This window comes from Amphibalanus amphitrite, unplaced genomic scaffold (assembly GCF_019059575.1).
Source record: "Amphibalanus amphitrite isolate SeventyFive unplaced genomic scaffold, NRLGWU_Aamphi_draft 000046F_arrow, whole genome shotgun sequence".
Classification (NCBI taxonomy): domain Eukaryota; kingdom Metazoa; phylum Arthropoda; class Thecostraca; order Balanomorpha; family Balanidae; genus Amphibalanus; species Amphibalanus amphitrite.
Genome location: NW_024881542.1, coordinates 1,111,355 through 1,132,923, shown reverse-complemented (window position 1 = coordinate 1,132,923; position 21,569 = coordinate 1,111,355). Strand labels below are relative to the sequence as shown.

The following is a 21,569-nucleotide window of genomic DNA, read 5'->3' as shown; positions in this document are numbered from 1 at the left end:
AAAAGCCGAGTGGGTGAAAAATAAGTGGCCTAAAACCGGTGAGAAAACTAGATTTGGGGGTACCCTAGGTTGATCTCTATTATGGTGTGCCCCCCAGTCGGAAAGTAGTTCCCGCGCCCCTGCGCTTTTACCACAGCCTTAGTGACGTCAGAATGTCGGCCCCTCCCCTCCGTGACTTCATTTCAGTGGGGTGCACCCTCCCCTAGATATTAGTCAGAACAACGCATCCGTCGCTCGCCCTTCTTTGTTGCTAACGACAGGCGCGCCATTCACCTATTTTAACAATAGCTGTGGCCTGTGACAGATTTTATAGTTCAATTAGCTGGCTGCACTGTGAGCACTGCCACTCTCAGACATAGGCATTTTTATTTATATTTGATGATTAAGGATTTGCAGAAATGTGAGTAGTTTCGACATGTTTTTTTTATTAAATGCACTAAATATCCATAGAAACATCATGCCTCAGTTCATTTAATCTCCGTGTGACCCTGACACGAATTTCCCTGTGGTGTGACCTGGTCCCCTGAATGGCTGAGGCACAGGTCACGGCAGCGCTATGCCGACCTGCCGCGCCGTGCTGAGGGTCGCCTCTGAAGGGTACAGATGAGGGGCTCGCAGCCACCGCTCGATTCAGAACCACTCAGCTGGCAAACACCCCGGGACAGCCGTCCGGGCCCGCTGTGATCGATTTGGGCACTCACCCTGCACTCACCTACTTCCAGTCACCGATTGATCAAATGGAGTTTGAATGGTGTTTGACTCGAGCCTCTGATTCAGTACCTATACCTTTCATCGTAACTGTATTGCATTCGCTATTCTTGCCGGTCGCCTGATCCACAAACAAAACATACAGGGTGTCCCATAAGTTCGTTCTCACCTTTTATTTGCATGTAAAACATAGTACATTGCGTTTTGATATGTTTATAACCCCTCAATGTGCTCCCCATTTCATAAGCAAACACATGAATACATGCTGCGACATGCCAACCGGCATGTTTGGCAGCATAGCAGGCTTGAAGTTAGCCCAGACCGACTTGGCATGCGCCGTGAGCTCCTCAATGCTGGAACACCGCTTCGCTTCGACGAGCCTCGATTTCAATATTCCCAACACATTTTTATGAAATTTGGATCTGATGAGTTGCCTGGGATGTGATCTTGCCACACACGCCTATCACAGTCTCCTGGCACTGCTTTTATGCTTTGCTTGACCTCTGCACTGATGCACTGTCTTGCTTGAAGATGGGCCTACGACCTCCCGGATGCCATTTTCTACTAAAAAAATGTGGTCATACTTGCGGTTCAAGTTAAGCTAGAAAGCTGAAACTCCTCCTAGATCTTCTTGGAGAAGCATTCTGCGTCCCAAGACTGTTTCTGGAGCATCATTCGCAACGTGATCAGTGTCTGGACGCATATTACCCCACATTACCGTGACCCTGGCCTTTTGCATAGGAATAAAGCTGGATGACACAAAGGCCTTTTCCGTCGCCCATATGGGACCGTTTTGGGGTTTGGACGGGTGTTTTATCTCGAGCACGGACTAGGTAGTCCAGATGACCACATTGATGTCATCGACCCTTCAGTTTTTTTAGCCTCAGGCATAACGAAACACATGTTTGGCCATTTTAAGACGTTTTTGACTGTTTTGAGCCCTCCGGTAAGTAGAGCTTAAGTCACCTTGAGTTAGGTACCCCGAAATGATACTCTTAGACAGCTGGTAATACATCCTGAAAAGCCTGTTTACCAACTTTCTAACGCTAAGACCTTTTTGACGGCCATTTTGGCGCCACACAGTTTTGGCCACATGGCTCACTCGTGAAAGCTGACAAAAAGAGAGCATAAACTTGCAGCGATTGACTCCCGACAAATCATCGGCGTCACTTGTTGACTGTGCGTCCAGTTAGCGACAGACATTGGCTACATACTGGATGGCCTCAATCACCCTCAACCGTCGTGAATGGCCCAGTGCGGTCTAAATACCGAGACGTTCCCGTATCGGAGACCTCTATGTTGCGGCGTAAGCCGTTTCCACAGGAAGTGAACTCTCTGGCAAAAAATATTTTGTCTAGACGAATTAGTTACCGTGGAGCACATTCACAGTTGCCATGGCAACCCCAAAAGCTCAGTTACAAAATAAATTAAGCGTGGCTTTAAATAAGAGAGCCTCTTAAAGAAAAATTTAGGTGAGAAGGAACTTATGGGACACCCTGTAATAAACGTCCACTTATTCCTAAATGACGTATTGTAACGATAATTGATGACACGCGATTGCTTCAAAAGATGGCGGCGTGGCTAACTTGAAGCTGTGCCGCTGTCTCAGATGCCTGTACACCGAATGTTAGAAAGGCTGCATGCGGTTTAATCCGCCAGTGGATATTTCATGTCCAAATGAGATAGACATGCAAGACAAAATCAAATCCACGCTTCAGTTATGTCCGGTCAAGCCATACCACCCCAAACTAGCCATCAGCCTCCAAATATGGTAAATATTTTGTGTTTCTGAGCCCACAATTGATCAAAACGGCTTTCCATTTAGAAAGCAAGAGCGGGGGACTGTTGTAGTCATCTTCATCTGGTATTCATAGTTTGCGCCGGCCAGTGAGGCCCTTTGGTGCAGCTGGCACCGACCTAATTGCCCCAGATGATGTACAGGGTGTCTCAAAAGTTCGTTCACAGGTACCAGCCATGCTTTTTTGTCAATAATTCTGAATCAACAAGAAATTAACAGTCGAAATTTTGCATGGGCATTGGTGACAACCTTCCTCAAGCAGTCTCATTGTTTTCAAGTGCATTCGACCCTTCATGAGCTCACAAAAAGGGTTCACCTCTGACCATGGGTCAGGCACGAAAATGTAGGTTGCAAAGTCGGGTATGTTGTGAAACTCTCTGTTTCAGGAGTAATGGGAATGGTTAAGTCGGAAATGACACATGGCTAAGTGTCGGCGAGGATGAGTGCAACATGATGATCATCTCATAAAAACGGTGGCTAAAATTTTTGAAGGACGAAACCATGCGAGACTAACGGCGTTTTGAACGACCCTCGCACGACAGCAGACTCGTGTTCCGGAAAGCAGCTGAAAATGCGGGCATAACTATTGAAAACTGGCAAGACGGTCACAGACAGAGGTTACCCATTTTCAAAAAGTGCAGGTAATCGTAAAATAAAGACAAATTATAATTTAAAATTGTTTATTATATCTATAACGCTAATTTTTGGGGACAATAACACAAAAATCGTCAATGCCAAGGACACCTGACCCTCCAAAAGTGTCAGTTATTGTAAAATTTTATCTAACAAAGTTTCAAGAGGCAGATCTGCAGCGAATAATTTTCTTTTAAACACAAAATCCCGATAAAACCACACGATGGACTGGTTTGGGCCGTTTACAAAGCAGAACATCTCCCGAGGAAAACACTCCGCAACCGAGCGAAGGTCTTGGCATGGGGAATGACGAGCGCTTGGAATTTGCAAAATTTGCACAATGTGTCTGAGAAACAGACGTCCGACACATTCTGCTACCATATGATGCGAAAAATTTACTCCTGGCACTTCCCGTTTGTTCAGGACTGGGGTCGTTTTGAAAAGGAAAATGGCGCTTGGGATGTCGGCGCCAGTCATTCATGAAGGAGTTAGCGCCAGAGAATGCCTACAAAATACTCAAGAATGGTGTCGATGCAAGCTGTCGGCTTTCAGGGAAAATCAGATGTTGCCGGGGAGCTAGTCAAAACTAAATCCGACGCAGAAACTGCAGGGGATTCCCCTGCAAGAGCTTGAAAGCTGGTAACCTTTTATCAGCCTCCGGCAGCTGACGGAGCAACAAAAATCGGTATGAGCAAATATTTTTGGAGATACAGCAAAGGGGTTGGTTTCCAACCTTCTTAATCAGTTGTCAAAGCATGCATATTTGTCTGGTGTACACACAGACACCAAAACCTTATACTTTTGGCCGGTTCTTATATGCTTTATTGGCATGGGAAATGTGTGAACGAACTTTTGAGACACCCTGTATGACACAATACGTTTCTGAGTCAACCCGAGTTCGGGTCTGGTCTTTTCACTGCGGCACCGTCCCAGTCGGCGGAAATCTGTCATTTGCATGATAAAACCATACGGGTTATTCTTATGTAAAGAGGAGCGGATTTATCACCATTACTGGGTCTCCGCCCGGGGGACGGGAGGGGACAAAGGCGCGCGCGGTCACACGTCGGCCGATGACTGAGTGACGGTCACCGCACTGAGTGACCTGTGAAGGTCACCGCACTGAGTGACCTGTGGAGGTCACCGCAGTGACCTGTGGAGGTCACCGCAGTGACCTGTGGAGGTCACCGATCTGCCGAGCGGCGAGTTGGGCACGAGTGACGTGCTCCGAATCTTCAGAATGACTTGCTTTCTACGGTCATCCGGTCACAACTGCACTATCGCTTCATTAACCACCTCGATATGTTGACTGCATGCAAATACAAAAGTAAAATGTCTCTTTCATATTCATTTCTACATTTAAATGGTTCACGAAAGTTTTCATTTAACCACCCTTGAGCCATTAAACATTCCGGCGTCGTTTATCACCGTGCGCCCATCATCACCCGTTTGTCCGTTCGCACCTAGCCCGCAGCCCACCCTGTACCCCACCCCCTCTCCCCCACCGCAGACCCCGCCACACGAACTCATCGATCACGAGGCACCGATCTAATTAAGATAGAGGTCTAATGGGCCGTCCGACCGGCCACTGGACACGGCACCTGCCGAGATGGAACGACATCGATTGACACTCGCGCGCACCGCGGCAGCAACTCGTCCAGTCGTCCCCGGGGCGCAGAGGACCGCGGCAGCAACTCGTCCCAGTCGCCCCCGGGGCGCAGATCGGCAGCGATAGGCCGCATCGGTGACGAGCCTCACACCTTCCATGATGCGGGCCGCTCGCCTGAGGGTGGAGATGTCGGAGCGCAGCGGCTTGAGTCGTGACTGCCGGGTGATCAGGCTGTGGCCGAGATGCTTCTCCTTACCTCCCAAACGTGTTTAGCTGGGAGAGGTAAGCTCTTACCTGAGGCCAGGTGGGTGTGTGTGAGCGCCGACGCGCGTGCCGAGGAGCGTGCCAGGATGATCGGCGCAGATTATCCTCCGGATCGCATTCCTGTCTCCCACTTACCACGGAAACCACTGGGATCGTATTCCCGCCGCCCGAGGGCTTCGGTCGGAGGAAATGGTAGACCAAGACGAGCCAGATGGCTGGCCCGCTGACCTCTGCTCCGTATCATTGCGGCCCCACGCGACCCAGCATCTACTGAGGTCAGCCGGTCACCGGTATACCCGGCGCAAACAGGGCCCGGAGAACGACCCGCCGACCGGCCGATGGCTAGTGTTTTCGCTGCGTGCGTGTATTATCGACCATTATGGAGATCAGCTGTTGATCCCAGGCAGGGAAATCCATGTCAGAATGTGTGAGCCATGTATCCGTGATGGGGGCTCAGATATTGCGGCGGGTCTCGGGAGTTTTGGCACCGGCGCACTGGTCAGCTCAGTGGAACTGTGGGACTGGATGCGAGTTTTATCCGAGCGTGGCTGAGCTATGGGAACCACCGCGGCCTTGGGATCGGTGCAGAGTTTTGGCCGCCGAGTGTCGTGATGCGGTATAGGAGCTGATCCGCGGGGGGGGGGGGAGGCTGAGAACTGTGAGAACACCATGCAAAGTTTGATCAGTTTCCCTCGCATGATATGTCTAGACTGTATATAATGAAGAATGTATCATGAAGAGTCGTAGAAATTACATGCACTTGCACCCAAAACTTAAAGGTGAAAGGTTAAATGAAAAGTTGTCCTCTGTAACACTTTTTCTGCACTCCACCAGTGCACGTCCAAGCCAACCGTCGCCACCTCACGTTACGCACACGACCACCACACCATCACACCAGTGTCGCTCGTGCTATCCGAGCCACCAGGCTGTCTGTGGCGTCAGCCTTCTCGGACGCAGTTTCACCCTCACTGCGCTGAGGCTGGTTTGGAAAGGCGCTCGGAGCCGGGCGGCGAGCTCCCTCGTCAGCGGTACGGCCGCCGTAGCGCCGTCAGTAATGTGCGCATAATGAGACCCAGCCGCCAGTGAAATCGGCCGCCACCGCGCCGTCCGCCGCCCGGCGCGCAGCTCTGTGCTGACAGATCACTGTCATTTTGAGACCAGACACTGAGACTGGATCACTGTCCTCTTCAGAGACCAGACACAGGGGGGCACTGGCCACTGGACCACTGGCCCCCTCAGGGTCCCGACGGACTGACTGGGAACTGACTGCGACTGACTGTAACTAGAACCGGTGGCCTGCGAGCTGACTGGGGACTGGGGACTGACTTACCGGGACTAACAGGGGCTGCGTGAATGGAAGAGCGTCATCCACCGATGGCTTAACTGTATGCACACTTTTTCGTTCTTGTTAGATTTTAAATCGAAGACATTAGCAGGGCTTCTCTAACATTTAATATGGTTATTGATTATTCACCGGTGATTGTTTACCTACATAAATCAGCAGCGGCAGTTCAGTGCTTACTGCGCTGTTCCGTGAAGCCTGTGTGGCGATCTGACCTTCCATTTGTTAATCTGGAAGTCGCTGGTGGTCTACCGCTGAGTGAGAGAACCGCATCGGAATCAGGGCTGAGGGCTGTTCTAGTTATTTGACGGATGCCGCAAGTCTCTGATTTGAGAGAGGTCTGTAACGGTTACGTGATGGATATCTGCGCGAGGTGTTGATTAGCATCAGAGCTGAGATAATCTCGCAGTGGGTGACTGACGGCCCGTCCGAATTCATATCGTCCAACCCAGGCTGTCTCTGCAGAAACGGTCTGGGAGGCTTCGTGTGTGGTGATGCTGTTTCGTCTACGGCAGCGCGCTTACAATCAATAACTCTTTTTTATCCCTTCTTTATGAATTCTTGTCTTCCCAAAAATCATTTCCTTAACCTTCATCTCTACCTCACTCTCCAGCATATCTTCCCTCAGTCTCCCCCAGTCCAAGACTTCTCCCTTCCCTCTGTGTCCAGTTCCACTCCCGGATCCCTGTGTGCACATCGTGACCCTTTATTCCTTGGACGGTCGGCAGCAGACTGCTGTGTCTAGAGCCGCCATACCTCTCTGGCTGGCAGTGACGAGACAGAGCTCAGACTCCCTGCCGGCCGATAACCGACCACTCGTGAGCTCAGTGTGAGGTCAACAACTGACCTCACACTGACCTGCAGGTAGCAGCGGGGATGCAGGCCCGCGCCGAAACCTATGACGTTTGCTCGGCCCTACATATGGCGTCATAAAGCAATCGCTCACGGCTGGAGCTGGTGATCGATCTTTATGGGAAGCGCTGACCTTTGGGCGTCACGCTCTCTGATAAAATGACGGTAATGCTCTCAGTTAAATGCCAAATCTGGCGTCCTGACCAACTCGATGGCTTCCTCTAAAAGCGGGACATTGAATAGATGGATTCCTGGACCGGTGGCGCCACTGTAATGAATGGCTCAAAATAGCCTGCCATGAGGACGTTTCCAGCTAAAATGGAGCTTAGTTTCTTGTTTATTGACGTCGACGCTACCTATATGTTTTGACAACGTTATGCAGCGTTTGCTAGTCGATAGGTGCGGATATCAGAGGTCTGCGCTATTCCTTAGAACCCTCCTAGGCCGTCGGTCACTGGAGGTCATCCACTATCGACCCATGTCTGGCAATTGTCCCGCACGCCGTCCGACGCCCCTCGCCTTGTTGATGGTGCTCACTGCATTATATAGCTGTAGCCGCTCCACAATGGGCATAACAACATTGCATGATATACACGTCAGCCGCCTGCACGGTCGCCGCACTGCGGCTGTGTTGCAGGGAATATATCACCGTGCAACGCTGCAGGGGCTTCGCTGCAACATCGAACATCACGCAGACGCGGAGAGTTGGGTCACGACGCGACGTTTGACCGGTCGCCGTCACCAGCCGAGCCGCCGCTCGGTCTCAGAGACGGCACACGCCGCGCAACAATTACCGGCGCGCGGCCCGGTGGGAGACTGCCCCCGCGGTCTGGGCTGCGGCCGCGCCCGCCGCACCGGCCAGTCATCAGACGCGCGGCTCCAGCCATTTACCGACGACCCCGTGTCAACGCCGCGGCGTCGGTGGCGACCAAGATTGCCGCCGTTAGTGGTCTGATGTGCACTGGCTGGCACAGGCAGGGAGGGTGCTATTTCTGGAGTGGAAAGTACGGTAATGGATTAAGTTAGGTGCAATGCGTCTATATCCCCTCGCCATTTTTCTTCATTGATACAGATGGAGTTCCCTTGTTCAGCTCTGTTATTGCTCTATATCTGTATTTGTTTTCGCCTTTCTGCGGGCTCCATCGTGCCTCGTTATTCGGATTATCGCTCAATCTCCCGTCTTTTCCGTCCCGCGGCGCGTCTGGTCCGTTTCCCCGCTCCCTGATTCGTCCCCTCTCCCTCTCGGAGGCAGCTCCCTCTCTCCGGCCGTTCCCTTCTCACCAGCCTCTGCCGGTCGGACTGTGTGTCCGTCAGTACCGGACGGAGCCGCCGCCGGCCCCTGTGGTAAGTGGATTACGACTCCGTCACTACACCCCTGTCACATCCCCGAGTCCGGTCCGGTCCCCGCTCCTGTCAGCCCCTATATCGCCGTCCCGCCCACCCCGCGGACCGACTAATGGCTGTCACATCCACCGGACAGGGAACGGACGCAGAGTGGCCACTGTGGTGTATGGTGATTGGTGGGCAGTGGGCACCAGTCAATGGACAAATACGAGCGTTTCATTGGGCATAAACTATACGTTATCGTCTCGTTCAATGTGCGCTCGCTCTTACGACTGTCCTGGTTCTTTTTATATCAAGCTCAAACGTTTCATATTATATATTACATAACTACAGTGAGTGGGCTAAATAAAGCTCACCTTTTTTCTCGCACCCTGTAACCGAGATGCACTCATCCGTCATCGTAATATGCCCACAGTATATGTAAATAGATATACCCGCCTCCAGCCACGCTCACTTTTCCCATGCGCCATCGATCAGCGGGCTCATTCGGACTCAATACGTCCCTATGTGGCCCATTCCGACCCACTGGCGGTCAAATGAGCTCTCATTTGAGCGCCGAACTGCGGCAGTGCCTCTCGGAGCGGCCGCACGGCGCCGGTAACGACTCCCCGGCCGAACGTGCCGCGCCGAAGATGGACGCTTTGCCAGCGCCGCGGGCGGCCGCACGATCGAACGGTCCCCGCTCAACGGTCTGAGGCGCTGGGCTTATCGCGCGGACGTGCAGGTAGGGAGCGCAGGCGGGTGGGTTCAATATCTCAGACGCGCTTAATGATGAGATGGGATTTGCCACCCTGGAAACTTTGGGAAGGGGAGGTGTCTGAGTGGGGTCGGAGAAGGGGAGCTACGAAACTTGGTAATGGATGAACTTTTCTCCGTGTGTGGTCAGGATTATTTCTTACTACTTTGCCTTCTGCAAAGTGACGAATCCACACTGCGTCTCTGGGTAAAGCGATAAGACTACGCTGTATTGCTGGGGACTTACCCCCTGTTGATCCCTTTGGCTACTGAGACGGCGAGTCCTGCCCGGCTGAGTGACAACATGCCGAGTCTGCAAGTCTGCCGAGTATAAGCCGACGGTAGTTGTGTAGTTGTGACCGGCGCTGCGTGTTCTATTCCTCGGGCAGCGTCCTCCGGCACGTGTCGCCGCTGATCCGCCCCTCGTCCTACACCGCCGGCAGCTCCGTCTGGTGCGATTCAGCGTCACGGTCCCGGGGCGATGAACGACGATCGATCGGCCCTCGTCGAAATCGACGACCCCTCAGACGTCTGCCACCAACTCCAATGTCTGGCCCGACGATAAGGGATTTGTGTGCGGAAAGTAACGCTACTGGGTGACGTGGATGAAGATGGATTCCCGATTCTGAGAGCTGGACTGGGCTAGCGAAATCAATGTCTCCTCCGTTGAAACTAGACCCGAAATCATGCCTCCATCGTAATCATTGAACTGTACATATTGGGGAGGGGGCATATACATTAGCAACCTTTGTTACAAGGATACATGAAACAGAACGTGTAGAACAGAAATGATTATATTTTTATGTTATGCTCATTATGTAATTTGTGCCATTCCACACAACAGCGTTTTAGCCTATTTCTGCAAAAACGGGACAGTGGCGGATCCAGGGGAGGGAAAATTGCCCCTCCCAAACGGCAGCATGTTAACATTACGCCTATATACAGTGCAATGTGCATGGAAAGGTCAAAGAGCCACTATATTGTTATGCTTTGCTCCTTCCAAAACTGTGCGCTAGATCCGCCATTGAGACGGGATATCTATATTTTTTTTTGCTATTTTTGTACGCTAACCTAACTGCCTGCCATTTTAGTTCATGTACTGAAGCTCTACGCTGTCTTAATTCGATTATTCTCCATATTTTAAAGATAGATTGGCCTGCTTTGCAGCCCCCGGCTCGCAGGTGCCCGATATATCCGCGCCTGGCGCAGCCGTCCGCAAACAGGGCGCACTGATTTGCGTGTCGCTGATTGGTCAATCGATACCGGGTGCGCTGTTCTGCGGTGGCAAACAAACGGTCCGGCCACCAATCAGATGCTGGCACTGCGGTGTTTGGGCGGAACACTGCGGCGATCGAAGGAGCCGAAACGCGACCGGCGATCGGTTAAAGTTAAACTGGCCGTGGGGTTTCATTTTCCTGGAAATTATAGGTGTTAATAATGTTTTACAAATGAATTAGGTGAAGAAAGGTGACCACTACCTATCACATCTATCTAGCTGACAATCATGTAGGAAGTTCAAGGTAAGAAGTTAACTGCGAATTATGCACGAACGATTTATATTTCAGCCGTACCTACCGTCAAGATGTACCTAACCAACGCAAAATCAATTCGCCGTCACCAAGCGTTTCCCAGTGGGTATATCCGGCCCCTCCACCCAGCCCCCCCTCTCTCTCTCTCTCTCTCTCTCTCTCTCTCTCTCTCTCTCTCCTCCGGTGCGGGCGTTCCTCCCGTATGCCCTAAGGCTACCCTCCGTCGGCCTGCGACCCAGATATACAGTAGACCGCGCCCGGCGGCCGTCCCCGGGGCACAGTGATGCAAATGGGGTTCACGAGTGGCCATAAATACCGAAAAGGCCCAAAATTCAAGCTCACCTAATCGAAGAAATCGTAATATGGCCAGACAGGCAAATGTTTGAAGTGTCTGAAAAAACATGATTTTCATGTTTTTGTCAAAACCGGCCTCGTGTATGATTGTCAGAAGTCGTGACATTTTCTATGTCGGAAAATGACTGTCAGATACTCGCAACTTCAAACGCCGCTAGCGTGCGTTCATTTCATACAAACGGCAAACATTATACATGGCAATGATCCTAAAAGTCTGCTGCTTCTAATGCAGGGTCACAAAAAGCCGTATCTCTTTTGGTTTGGCGTTGATCTAACTATTTGTCAGCATGTTGCAATCGCAGTTTTTTATTCAAAAATATTTGCTTTCGTTTCACCTACAGCAGTTTACACAGTGTGTGCCCGTTAGTGCACCATACCATAGCATTCCCTTATCATTTCTGAGCCGTACTGTGAAAGAATGAAGGCGCTAGCACAGGGCTGACCGGCGCTACTAAAGTTTTCGTCCGTTGCGGTCGGGTGCCGCGGCGCGGTGGTCGGCCCGGGCGGCCGCGCCGCGGGGGGGCGGCCACAGCGGGGGTTCGTCGGTGCATCCCTCTGCTGTTCCTAAACGAAGTGTCCTAGCGCCTCGCGACAAAAACCAACGGATTGCGCTTGACAAGATCTCGCGAGTGAGCATATTACTTTTGACTGTAGGTCAATATTTGACCTACTTATAGCAGGTCAAAGTTAAAGGAAATAGTTCACTTTCACGAAATTATTTTTTTTTTGCAACGATTTATTATTTTTTATGTTCAAAATAATCAGCAAAGAAAATAAAACCTTTTTATAACAAAATATTTTTTTCTATATTTTGATATAGGAAGAACTTTTCAGTTTCTGTAAGGCACACCCGATCCAGTATGAAAAGAGCATGGGTCCCGAAAATTCTTCAGAAACAGAGAAATTATCGCAGCCACCGGCATTTGGGCGATCTGCTCGATCTGATAATGTTCCCCTGAATGTCCTAATTGATCAGTACGAGAATTTCTCTTGAGTTCTCGTAGATAATTTCTCTAGTTTCTGAAGAATTTTCGGGACCCATGCTCTTTTCATACTGGATGGAAATATATGCAAGGCACACATCCTCAACGCAAGACACCTTTTTCGGGACGAGAAATAGAATATTTTTGCCTAGGGTGATCGTTGGGCTGTAAAAGCTCCTGATTTATGCTCGTCTCAGCCCAAGCTACGGAACTGCTATTCCAGTTCAAAACCCATGTTAAAAAGTGAACTATTTCCTTTAAACGTAGGTCGAAATTGCGATCCGCGGTGAAAGCAATCCGCCCCGACCGCGACACCCGATCGCGCCGGACAAAAACTTCAATAGCGCCGGTCTGCCCTGTGCTAGCGCCTTAATTCTTTCACGGTGTGACTCAGAAATGGTTAGGGAATGCTACGGTATGGTGCACTAACGGGCACACACTGTGTAGACTGCTGTAGGAGAAACGAAAGCAAATATTTTTTAGCAAAAAAACTGCGACTGCAATATGATGACAAATGATAAGATCACCGCCAAACCAAAAAAGATGCGGCTTTTTGTGACCCGGCATGAGAACCAGCAGGCTTTAAGGATCATTGCCATGCATAATTTTTGCAGTTTGTATTAAATGAACTCACGCTAGCGGCGTTTGAACTTGCAAGTATCTGACAGTCATTTTACGACACAGAAAATGTCACGACTTCTGACAATCATACACCAGGCCGGTTTTGACAAAAATATGAAAATTTTATGATTCCAGATGCGCCAAACATTTCTTTGGTTGGCCTTATAGCGATTTACACGGTTTGGTAAACTTGACTTTTTCGTATTTATGGCCACTCGTCAACCCCATTTGCATCACTGTGCGGGGCCGGCTTTCCACGCGTGCCGCCCGCCGCCCGCCGCCCGCCCGCCGACTACACAGCTCGGCGACTGTGGCGAGGATAGGATACTCTCCGAAACGGGCGTGGCTGCTCAATGCTCACGTCACACGTGTAATGAGTGACAGTATGCAAAAACGGTTTGCGATGTGTGACTTTATACAACGCACGGCGTGAAGTGTTTCAGGGCTGAGGTGAAGACCAAAACGGCACACAGTTTATTTCTAGGGTGTGGTTTTGTAGACATCTTTTGACCAATTTGCAGTTGGCCCATGTCAGGGCCGATCATTGCAGGTATGTAAGTGTTGGCGCCGCCCAGCAAGAGGGTTCGCCGCAGTGTGTATACGCGAGAAAATTGTCACGCGATTTTATAATTTCGAATTCAGTATTTTGTTTCCGTCTCAGCTGGAGTTTATTGCAAGTTTATTGCGCTAAATTGAATATGGAGTATAGTTAGGTGATATTTTGTGTTAAGTGTTAACATATTTTGAACCCCGCAGACTCATGTAAGTACGCATTTTGTTGTGGTAATAGACACGACTTTCGTTAGTAGTGAGAGTGACGATCTTGGTTATATCTGTAACGTTAGATCTTGTATGAGATGATTTAGGTAAATGCATAGTGTTGTTGTCCTTAAACCTATGTCTCCAAGTTGTATGACGTGATGTCATGTATTCCAGAAACGGCAACATGGAACTCAAGAGAGATATGTTTGTTTCTATTATTTGAGTAAGAAGATGCTCGAATAGTGCAATTAGACCGTATTGAGTGCGGTGGTAAAGGCCATAATTGATTTGCTGATTTAGCGTAATCAAAAGTTTATGAGTCTTCGATTAACTTTTATGAAAAGACATTTTAAACTGAGTTATTTTAAAACACGTTACCGTGAAGATTTATTCTGCGTTTTGAAGCCAGAATCTTCAGCCAGCCACTGTAAGTCTATCGCAGCTTTACTATTCTCAAACCTTAAGTATTGAATATGGACAAACTCACCGTGTATCAACTGAAATGTGAGCTAAAGGCCCGCGGGAGAGGGACCACAGGGAATAAGGCTGATCTGGTTGCTTCGCTGCGTGATGCATTAGACGAAGAAGGAATTGATTTTGAGAGTTGGGCTGAATTTGTCCCAAGTAAGGCCGCTGGGATATTTAACGCAAATGAAAACATGCCCCAAGCTAGTGCCGCCTTACCGAGTGGGCAACGAAGGAATACCGTCGAAATTACTGGAAGTGGCGAAGCTCCTCAAATAAGCGATACTATTTCTATCCAAACATCTGCATCGGCCGCTGAAATGACAAGGTTAAAATTGATAGAAGAAGACGCGCTTCGTGCGGGCTTAGAAGCACAGCTGAAAATTGTGCTAGAAAAACAGGAGTTAGATAGAAAGATGTCTGAATTGGCAAGACAGAAGGAAATTCTTGAATATACAGAGGCTATAGAAATTTCTAGAGCCAAGGTGAGGGCGCTAGGTAGACATGAAGACCATGAAATAGTTGAATCGAATCGCGACAAAGAGACCCCGAGATCGATATCGAATGCTACGAACGACACGAACACGACAAACCGAAGGAGCCACGACGGCCATCTAAATACTGAGAGCAGCAATATTGCAGGACTGTTGAGACGAGAAAGGGAAATAACTGCTGGGTTGATGCGCTTGCCGCCTGTTGAATTGCCCAAATTTGGAGGTGATGTTACTGAATTTCCTCATTTCATGAAGGCATTTAACCTAAAAATTGCCTCAAAGCTGTCCACCGACGAAGAAAGATTATTTTATTTAGAGCAGAATATGATTCCAGAAAGCAAGCCACATAGTATCGTTACAGCTTGCTTATACCTGGATAACGGCTACGAAGAAGCTAAGAACCTTCTCACACGACGGTACGGTTCAGAGAGCGTTTTGGCAGCGGCATTTGTTGATCAATTTGAAAATTTATTGCAGTTGAAACCAGACGATATTGAAGGGTTAGACCATTTTGCACTGGAGCTTATGAAGTGCAAGAATGCCTTTGGTGTAAATAGCGCAGCCATGAGTGACCCCAGAACCCTGAGGAGTATAAGCGCCAAGTTACCCGTTCACTCGCAACACAGATGGCGACATCGAGCCGACTCCATTAATGAAAATGAGGGTAGAGCAGTGGTGTTTGATGATCTAGTGAACTTCGTTGTACAGGAGGCAAGAGTTGCAACCAATCCTGTGTTTGGAAATCGTGGGTCAAATGCAACTGTAAGGCAAAATAACTCTGTCACTGTGGGCAGATTTCGTCCAAAACCGCTGGTGGCCGCGACACGGATGGTTAGTGCCGGAGCAAGCCCATGTATTCACTGTCAAGATAAGGGGCATGAACTCACCGATTGTAGTTGCTTTGCGAAGTTGCCACACCAGGACAAAATTGCCATTATTAGGGATTCAGCGCTGTGTTACGGCTGCTTGAAGCAAGGCCATCGCAGTACTGACTGTAGACGACGAGCTAGCTGTTCCATTTGTGCTTCCCGACATCCTACATCTCTCCATATCAATAGATCAGGAGGCAACAGTGAAAGATCAGAAAATGGTGTCCCAAATGTAACATCTTGCACCACGAAAGGTGGTGCATCCGTCTCATTTAGACCGGCTCTCCCGATCGTCCCTGTTGTCCTACATCACGGTCTTGAAAGGAAATGTACACTTGCTTTTCTGGACAGCGGATCAACTCATTCATTTATTTCAGAAGGATTGCTTAAAACTTTGAAACTACAGAGCCTGCCACAGACCAGACTATCGCTGACAACAGTTGACAGAGAAGTTAGCATCACGACACGAATAGTCAACGGAGCTTGGTTGTCGGACGAGAATGGTGGGAACATTTTAGAGCTGCCTCAGTTGTTTTCTCTCGAAAAAATTCCAGTGGACTTTGCTGATTTTCCTACTCAAACTGAAATAAGTAAATGGAAACATCTGGAAGGGGTCAAACTAGATCTGTGCCAAAATGAAGAAGTTGAACTTTTATTGGGCTCCAACGCCTTTTTAGCCATGGAACCATTAGAAGTGGTGACAAGCAACGGAGAGGGTGGTCCTTTTGCCGTGCGAACAAGATACGGATGGGTTGTGAGCGGTCTCCGTGGGGTATCATCACCATTTCCAGCGAAATGTTACAAAACACTGGTACATCCTGAGTTGCAACACCTTGAAGGGCTTGTACAACAGCTATACAACAAGGAACATGAAGAAAATCTACATTCAAATAAAATGGGACCATCTGTTGAGGACAAGAAATGGGAGAAATTCGTTCACGCGTCAACTAGACTGATTAAAGATCATTATGAGGTGGGACTACCGGTTGTAGATGAAGGGCTGATTCTGCCAAATAACAGGAATATGGCGGCAAGCAGGCTACTGAGCTTGAGAAATAAGCTTAGGCGGAGTGATAAATTGGCGTCCGATTACAAGCTATATATGAAAAACATGTTGCAAAATGGTTTCGCAGAGCCCGTACCAAATGCCGATTTATCCAGAAATGATGGTAAGGTATGGTATCTTCCACATCACGCCGTTCAGCATCCCCAAAAACCGGACAAGGTTCGCATTGTATTTGATGGCGCCGCAACCTTTAAAGGAATCTCTTTAAATGACAATCTTTTGCAGGGACCAGACCAAACGAATGCACTTTTAGACGTGTTGACCAGATTCCGTATGGAGAACATAGCTTTCACAGCCGATATTGAAAATATGTTCCATCAAGTTTATGTTCCAGAGTCTGACCGCGATTTATTCAGATTCCTGTGGTGGAAAGATGGCGATCCTCAAAATGATCTATTGGAATACCGCATGAAAGTTCATGTTTTTGGAGCCACTTCTTCACCCAGTATAGCATGCTTTGCATTACGCAAGACAGCTTTAGACAACCGAGGGTGTTTCTCGAATGAAAGCTGTGCTACTATTGAGAAGAATTTTTACGTCGACGACTTGCTGAAGGCAATACCTGACGAAGGAAGCGCTGTACTGCTGCTTCGAGACCTGATGGTTTTGTGCAAACGAGGGGGATTTACTTTAAAGAAGATTTCGAGCAATAGTTCCGCTCTGATTGCATCCATTCCTAGCGAATCGCGGTCTAAGCAATTGGCGTACTGGACCAGCGATAGTAGTCACCTTCCCACTGAGCGAGTATTGGGTGTAATCTGGGACACTGAACAAGATGTGTTAAAGATGGCATTGGATCACGACAAGCTAGTTGCCCGGCCGATGACAAGACGAGGATTACTGTCAGCTGTAAGCTCCTTGTATGATCCAATTGGCATGTCATGCCCATCCATGCTGAAGGGACGCCTCATCTTGCAAGAATTGAGCAGGCTACATAATGGATGGGATGATAGTATTCCGCTTGTCAAGCAGCAAGAGTGGACGGCTTGGCTATCAGCTCTAAATGAAGTGAATGAATTGTCAGTGAATCGTTGTGTAAAACCTGATAACTTTGGAGACGTAGTATCTTGTCAACTTCATCATTTTGCTGACGCCAGTGAAGTAGCATACGGAACGGTTTCTTACATCCGGCTTACGAATGCCAAAGGACAAATCTGTTGTTCTTTTCTCAAGGGCAAGATGCATTTAGCACCTCTCAAAGGAGCTACAATACCTCGTCTGGAGCTCATGGCGGCAACGACGGCGGTAAAAATATGCTCCCTGATAGGTGATACCATTGAATTCGATGATGTCGAGCATATATTTTGGACTGACAGCACCACCGTTTTAAGGTACATTCAGAACAAAGCGAAGCGTTTTCACACCTTTGTAGCAAATAGATTGGCAATAATCCACGATGGGTCAAGGCCAGAACAATGGAGGTATGTCAATAGTTCAGACAATCCAGCTGACGACGTGTCTAGGGGTGTCCAAAGTAAGAGATGGCTGAATGGACCTGAATTCCTTTGGAAGGACAAAGGCTTTTGGCCCTCAGCACCGATCGCCTTCAGGGAGGTGACGGAGGACGACCCCGAAGTGCGAAAAACGGCGATATGCGCTAAAACTGCGATTGTACCAGATTCTGAAACTCCGATGGAGCGGCTCATTTTACATTATAGTCAGAAAGAATCCCTGCTCAGAGGATTGTCGTGGCTGTCACGATTTACAAGATCACTTAAGGAAGGACAGAAGGGGTTTATAAAAATGTCTCCCCCTTTGTGCTATGAGGAGCAACGTGAAGCAGAAAAGAAAATAATTCGACATATACAAGAACATGAATTTCCAAGGGAGTATGAAAACCTGTCAGTTGGCGCTGAGGTACCAAGAACCAGTCGATTAGTGAAGCTTCACCCTTTCATGCAAGACGGTATCATTAGGGTAGGTGGAAGATTAGCAGAGGCTTCGATTTTAGAAGAAACAAAACATCCTATCGTTATTCCGAGTCGTGGTCATTTTACAGAACTACTCATTACGGACGCCCATGAAGCCGTAGGGCACAGTGGGAGACAGTTCACGCTAGCGAAACTTCGAAAACGTTTTTGGATTCTGAAGGGAATTTCAAGTGTAAGACGTGTTCTAAACAGTTGTTTGAGTTGCACTAAACTCTACCGACCACCTGAATCACAACAAATGGCCAATCTTCCGTCTGACAGAGTGCAAGCTCAAGAGCCACCGTTTACGCGAACAGGTGTGGATTACTTTGGACCATTTTATGTCACTCAAGGTCGTTCACAGGTCAAGAGATATGGGGTCATATTCACCTGTCTTGCTATCAGGGCCGTACATCTGGAGGTTGCTGAAAATCTGACGTCAGACTCATTCATTTGCGCCCTGCGCAGATTCGTTGCACGTAGAGGTAATGTTCAAATACTAAGGTCTGACAACGGAACAAATTTTACTGGAGCCAACAGGGAACTGCGCTTAGAGATGACAAGGTTATCAGAAAATGAGCATGTGTTACAAAGAGCAATGCTCAAGCGAGGAATTACATGGAAATTCAACGTGGCAGGCGCCTCCCATCATGGTGGGGTGTGGGAACGTCAGATACGATCCATAGGAAGAATACTCGAATCCCTTTTAACATCGCAATCGCTCAAGGAAGAGACACTCCGAACCATATTTTGTGAAGTTGAAAACATACTGAACAGTAGACCGCTTACGCCAGTATCTAGCGACGTCAGGGACGATCCACCTCTCTCGCCAAATGACATTCTTCTTCTGGGAGGACATGGTGTAACGTTACCATTCGGAGTCTTCTCCCAGGCGGACCATGGAAATAGAAAAAAATGGAAGCAAGCTCGTCATTTCGCAAATGTTTTTTGGACACGGTGGAGATCCGAATACTTACCGACTCTACAAGAAAGGCACGTTATGACAGAAACAAGAAAGAACTTTCAACCAGGAGACACAGTTCTGCTTGTTGATGATAGTGTTCCCAGAGGCCAGTGGCCACTCGGTTTGATTGCAGCTGTTCGAACTAGTTCCGATGGATTGGTTCGATCTGCGACTGTCCGAACAAGAGGGACAGTAATGCAGCGCCCAGTGACAAAACTGGTGAAGTTAAATTGAAACCTCTCGTTTTCGACCCCTCGTGGTTTCAAGGGGGTGGGTGTTGGCGCCGCCCAGCAAGAGGGTTCGCCGCAGTGTGTATACGCGAGAAAATTGTCACGCGATTTTATAATTTCGAATTCAGTATTTTGTTTCCGTCTCAGCTGGAGTTTATTGCAAGTTTATTGCGCTAAATTGAATATGGAGTATAGTTAGGTGATATTTTGTGTTAAGTGTTAACATATTTTGAACCCCGCAGACTCATGTAAGTACGCATTTTGTTGTGGTAATAGACACGACTTTCGTTAGTAGTGAGAGTGACGATCTTGGTTATATCTGTAACGTTAGATCTTGTATGAGATGATTTAGGTAAATGCATAGTGTTGTTGTCCTTAAACCTATGTCTCCAAGTTGTATGACGTGATGTCATGTATTCCAGAAACGGCAACATGGAACTCAAGAGAGATATGTTTGTTTCTATTATTTGAGTAAGAAGATGCTCGAATAGTGCAATTAGACCGTATTGAGTGCGGTGGTAAAGGCCATAATTGATTTGCTGATTTAGCGTAATCAAAAAGTAAGCATATAATGATCTGAGTCACGCACTGCTATAACGTCATAGTAGGTGGTAACCTTTGGATTACGGAGAACACGTGTAGGGCAGTATTTTGTACAGAAGTGTCCGTTCAGATGTTTGGTCGATAGACATATTATTGACTGCGAGTCCGGAGCCTGGCTAGCCGCAATGCAGAGTGGGTGTGATTGCAGGGCCGCAACATCCTCTGGGGGCCAAATATGGCCGGAGGATCCGATCAGTAGCTCTACTCCAGTGCAGAGCTGACCGACAACTAAACACTGTAAATTACATGAGTCACTGAACGGTACGAGCGTAACGGATGTAGCGGTCGCCCAGCGGACATTTCGGCCGGAGATCCGACCCCCCCCCCCCCGTCAGCCGAGGACCCCCCGCCGTCTGTGACTGTACCGTACCAGTGTTTATTTGTCCGGCAAATAATGTACACCTTCCCATCGCGTCCGGCCGCTCATACCTCGTCTGAGGGGGGGGGGGGGGTATGGGCTGGGGGGGGCATGTCAATCGGAACCCAGACTGGACAGTTGCCGGCGGTTTGGGCGTAGTGTATCGGGTATCGGGATCGTCATTCACGGCCAATAGATAAACTCAACGCGACAGTAAGCCTCGGGGCACTGTTGTGTCATTGTTCATTGGCTCCAGTCTTCTGTGTCATATATGTTTTTTTAATATTATCAATGCATTTGTTTTTTTTGGGGGGGGGGGCTGTGTGCTATTGCAAAACAGAACAAATTGTCCACGTCCACGTTATGTCCGATTATTTCTTCGGGACGGCTAAATAATATAACCCTGTATTCGTTTGCGTTGTGCGGCAGCGACGCATTTTGTGCAAGAGCTGAAAGCCTGAAACTATGCCAGTTTCGCCATGTTTTGTTTTTTCATGCCCAGAGCCGGGGGGGGGGGGGGGGCAGGAGCTGCCCAGGGAGCTGCCTTCCACTCGCCGGAGGCAGACCTAGCAGCTGATAGATAGATAGATAGATAGATAGATAGTTTATTAGATGCCTCCACTGGCATGGATTTTGTGGCATGCACGTCAATCACACAAGATAAAAGGTAAAATACATGACAACCGGTAAACGACCTTGAACACACCATTGTAAACATGCATAAAAGGAGATAAAAACAAAATGCTATAACACTAAAAACACAAATAAAAGTATATACCTACACTACACAACACACGACCATAAATCACCTATTGTTCCATGTGGAAATCGCGCGATACGTAAAGCTGCGCCGCGCAAACTCGGTCCTCACTCTCGGTAGCTGGAGCAGGCCGTTGGCCACCGCTCGGGTTTGGCGGCCCGAGACATCGCTTCGGTGGATCAGCTGCCCAGTCAGTGCCTCAGCCCCACATGCAGGGTTAAGAAGGCGACATATGGCAGCGATGTCCCGCTCATGCACCATCTCATCGACTGTGGGCCATCCCAGCTCTCTAAGCGCCGGTGTCACGTGGTCTCGCCGT

General features: G+C 48.7%; 1 protein-coding gene across 1 annotated transcript; it reads left to right on the top strand.

The window, feature by feature from the left end:
- The first annotated feature begins 17,626 nt into the window (after positions 1-17,626).
- LOC122377526 lies at positions 17,627-19,978 on the top strand. Its single transcript, XM_043357625.1, has 2 exons — positions 17,627-19,777; positions 19,952-19,978. Exon 1 carries the CDS (start codon positions 17,653-17,655, stop codon positions 19,531-19,533), a length of 1,881 nt encoding a protein of 626 aa, XP_043213560.1. The 5' UTR covers positions 17,627-17,652; the 3' UTR covers positions 19,534-19,777; positions 19,952-19,978.
- Positions 19,979-21,569: the final 1,591 nt, after the last annotated feature.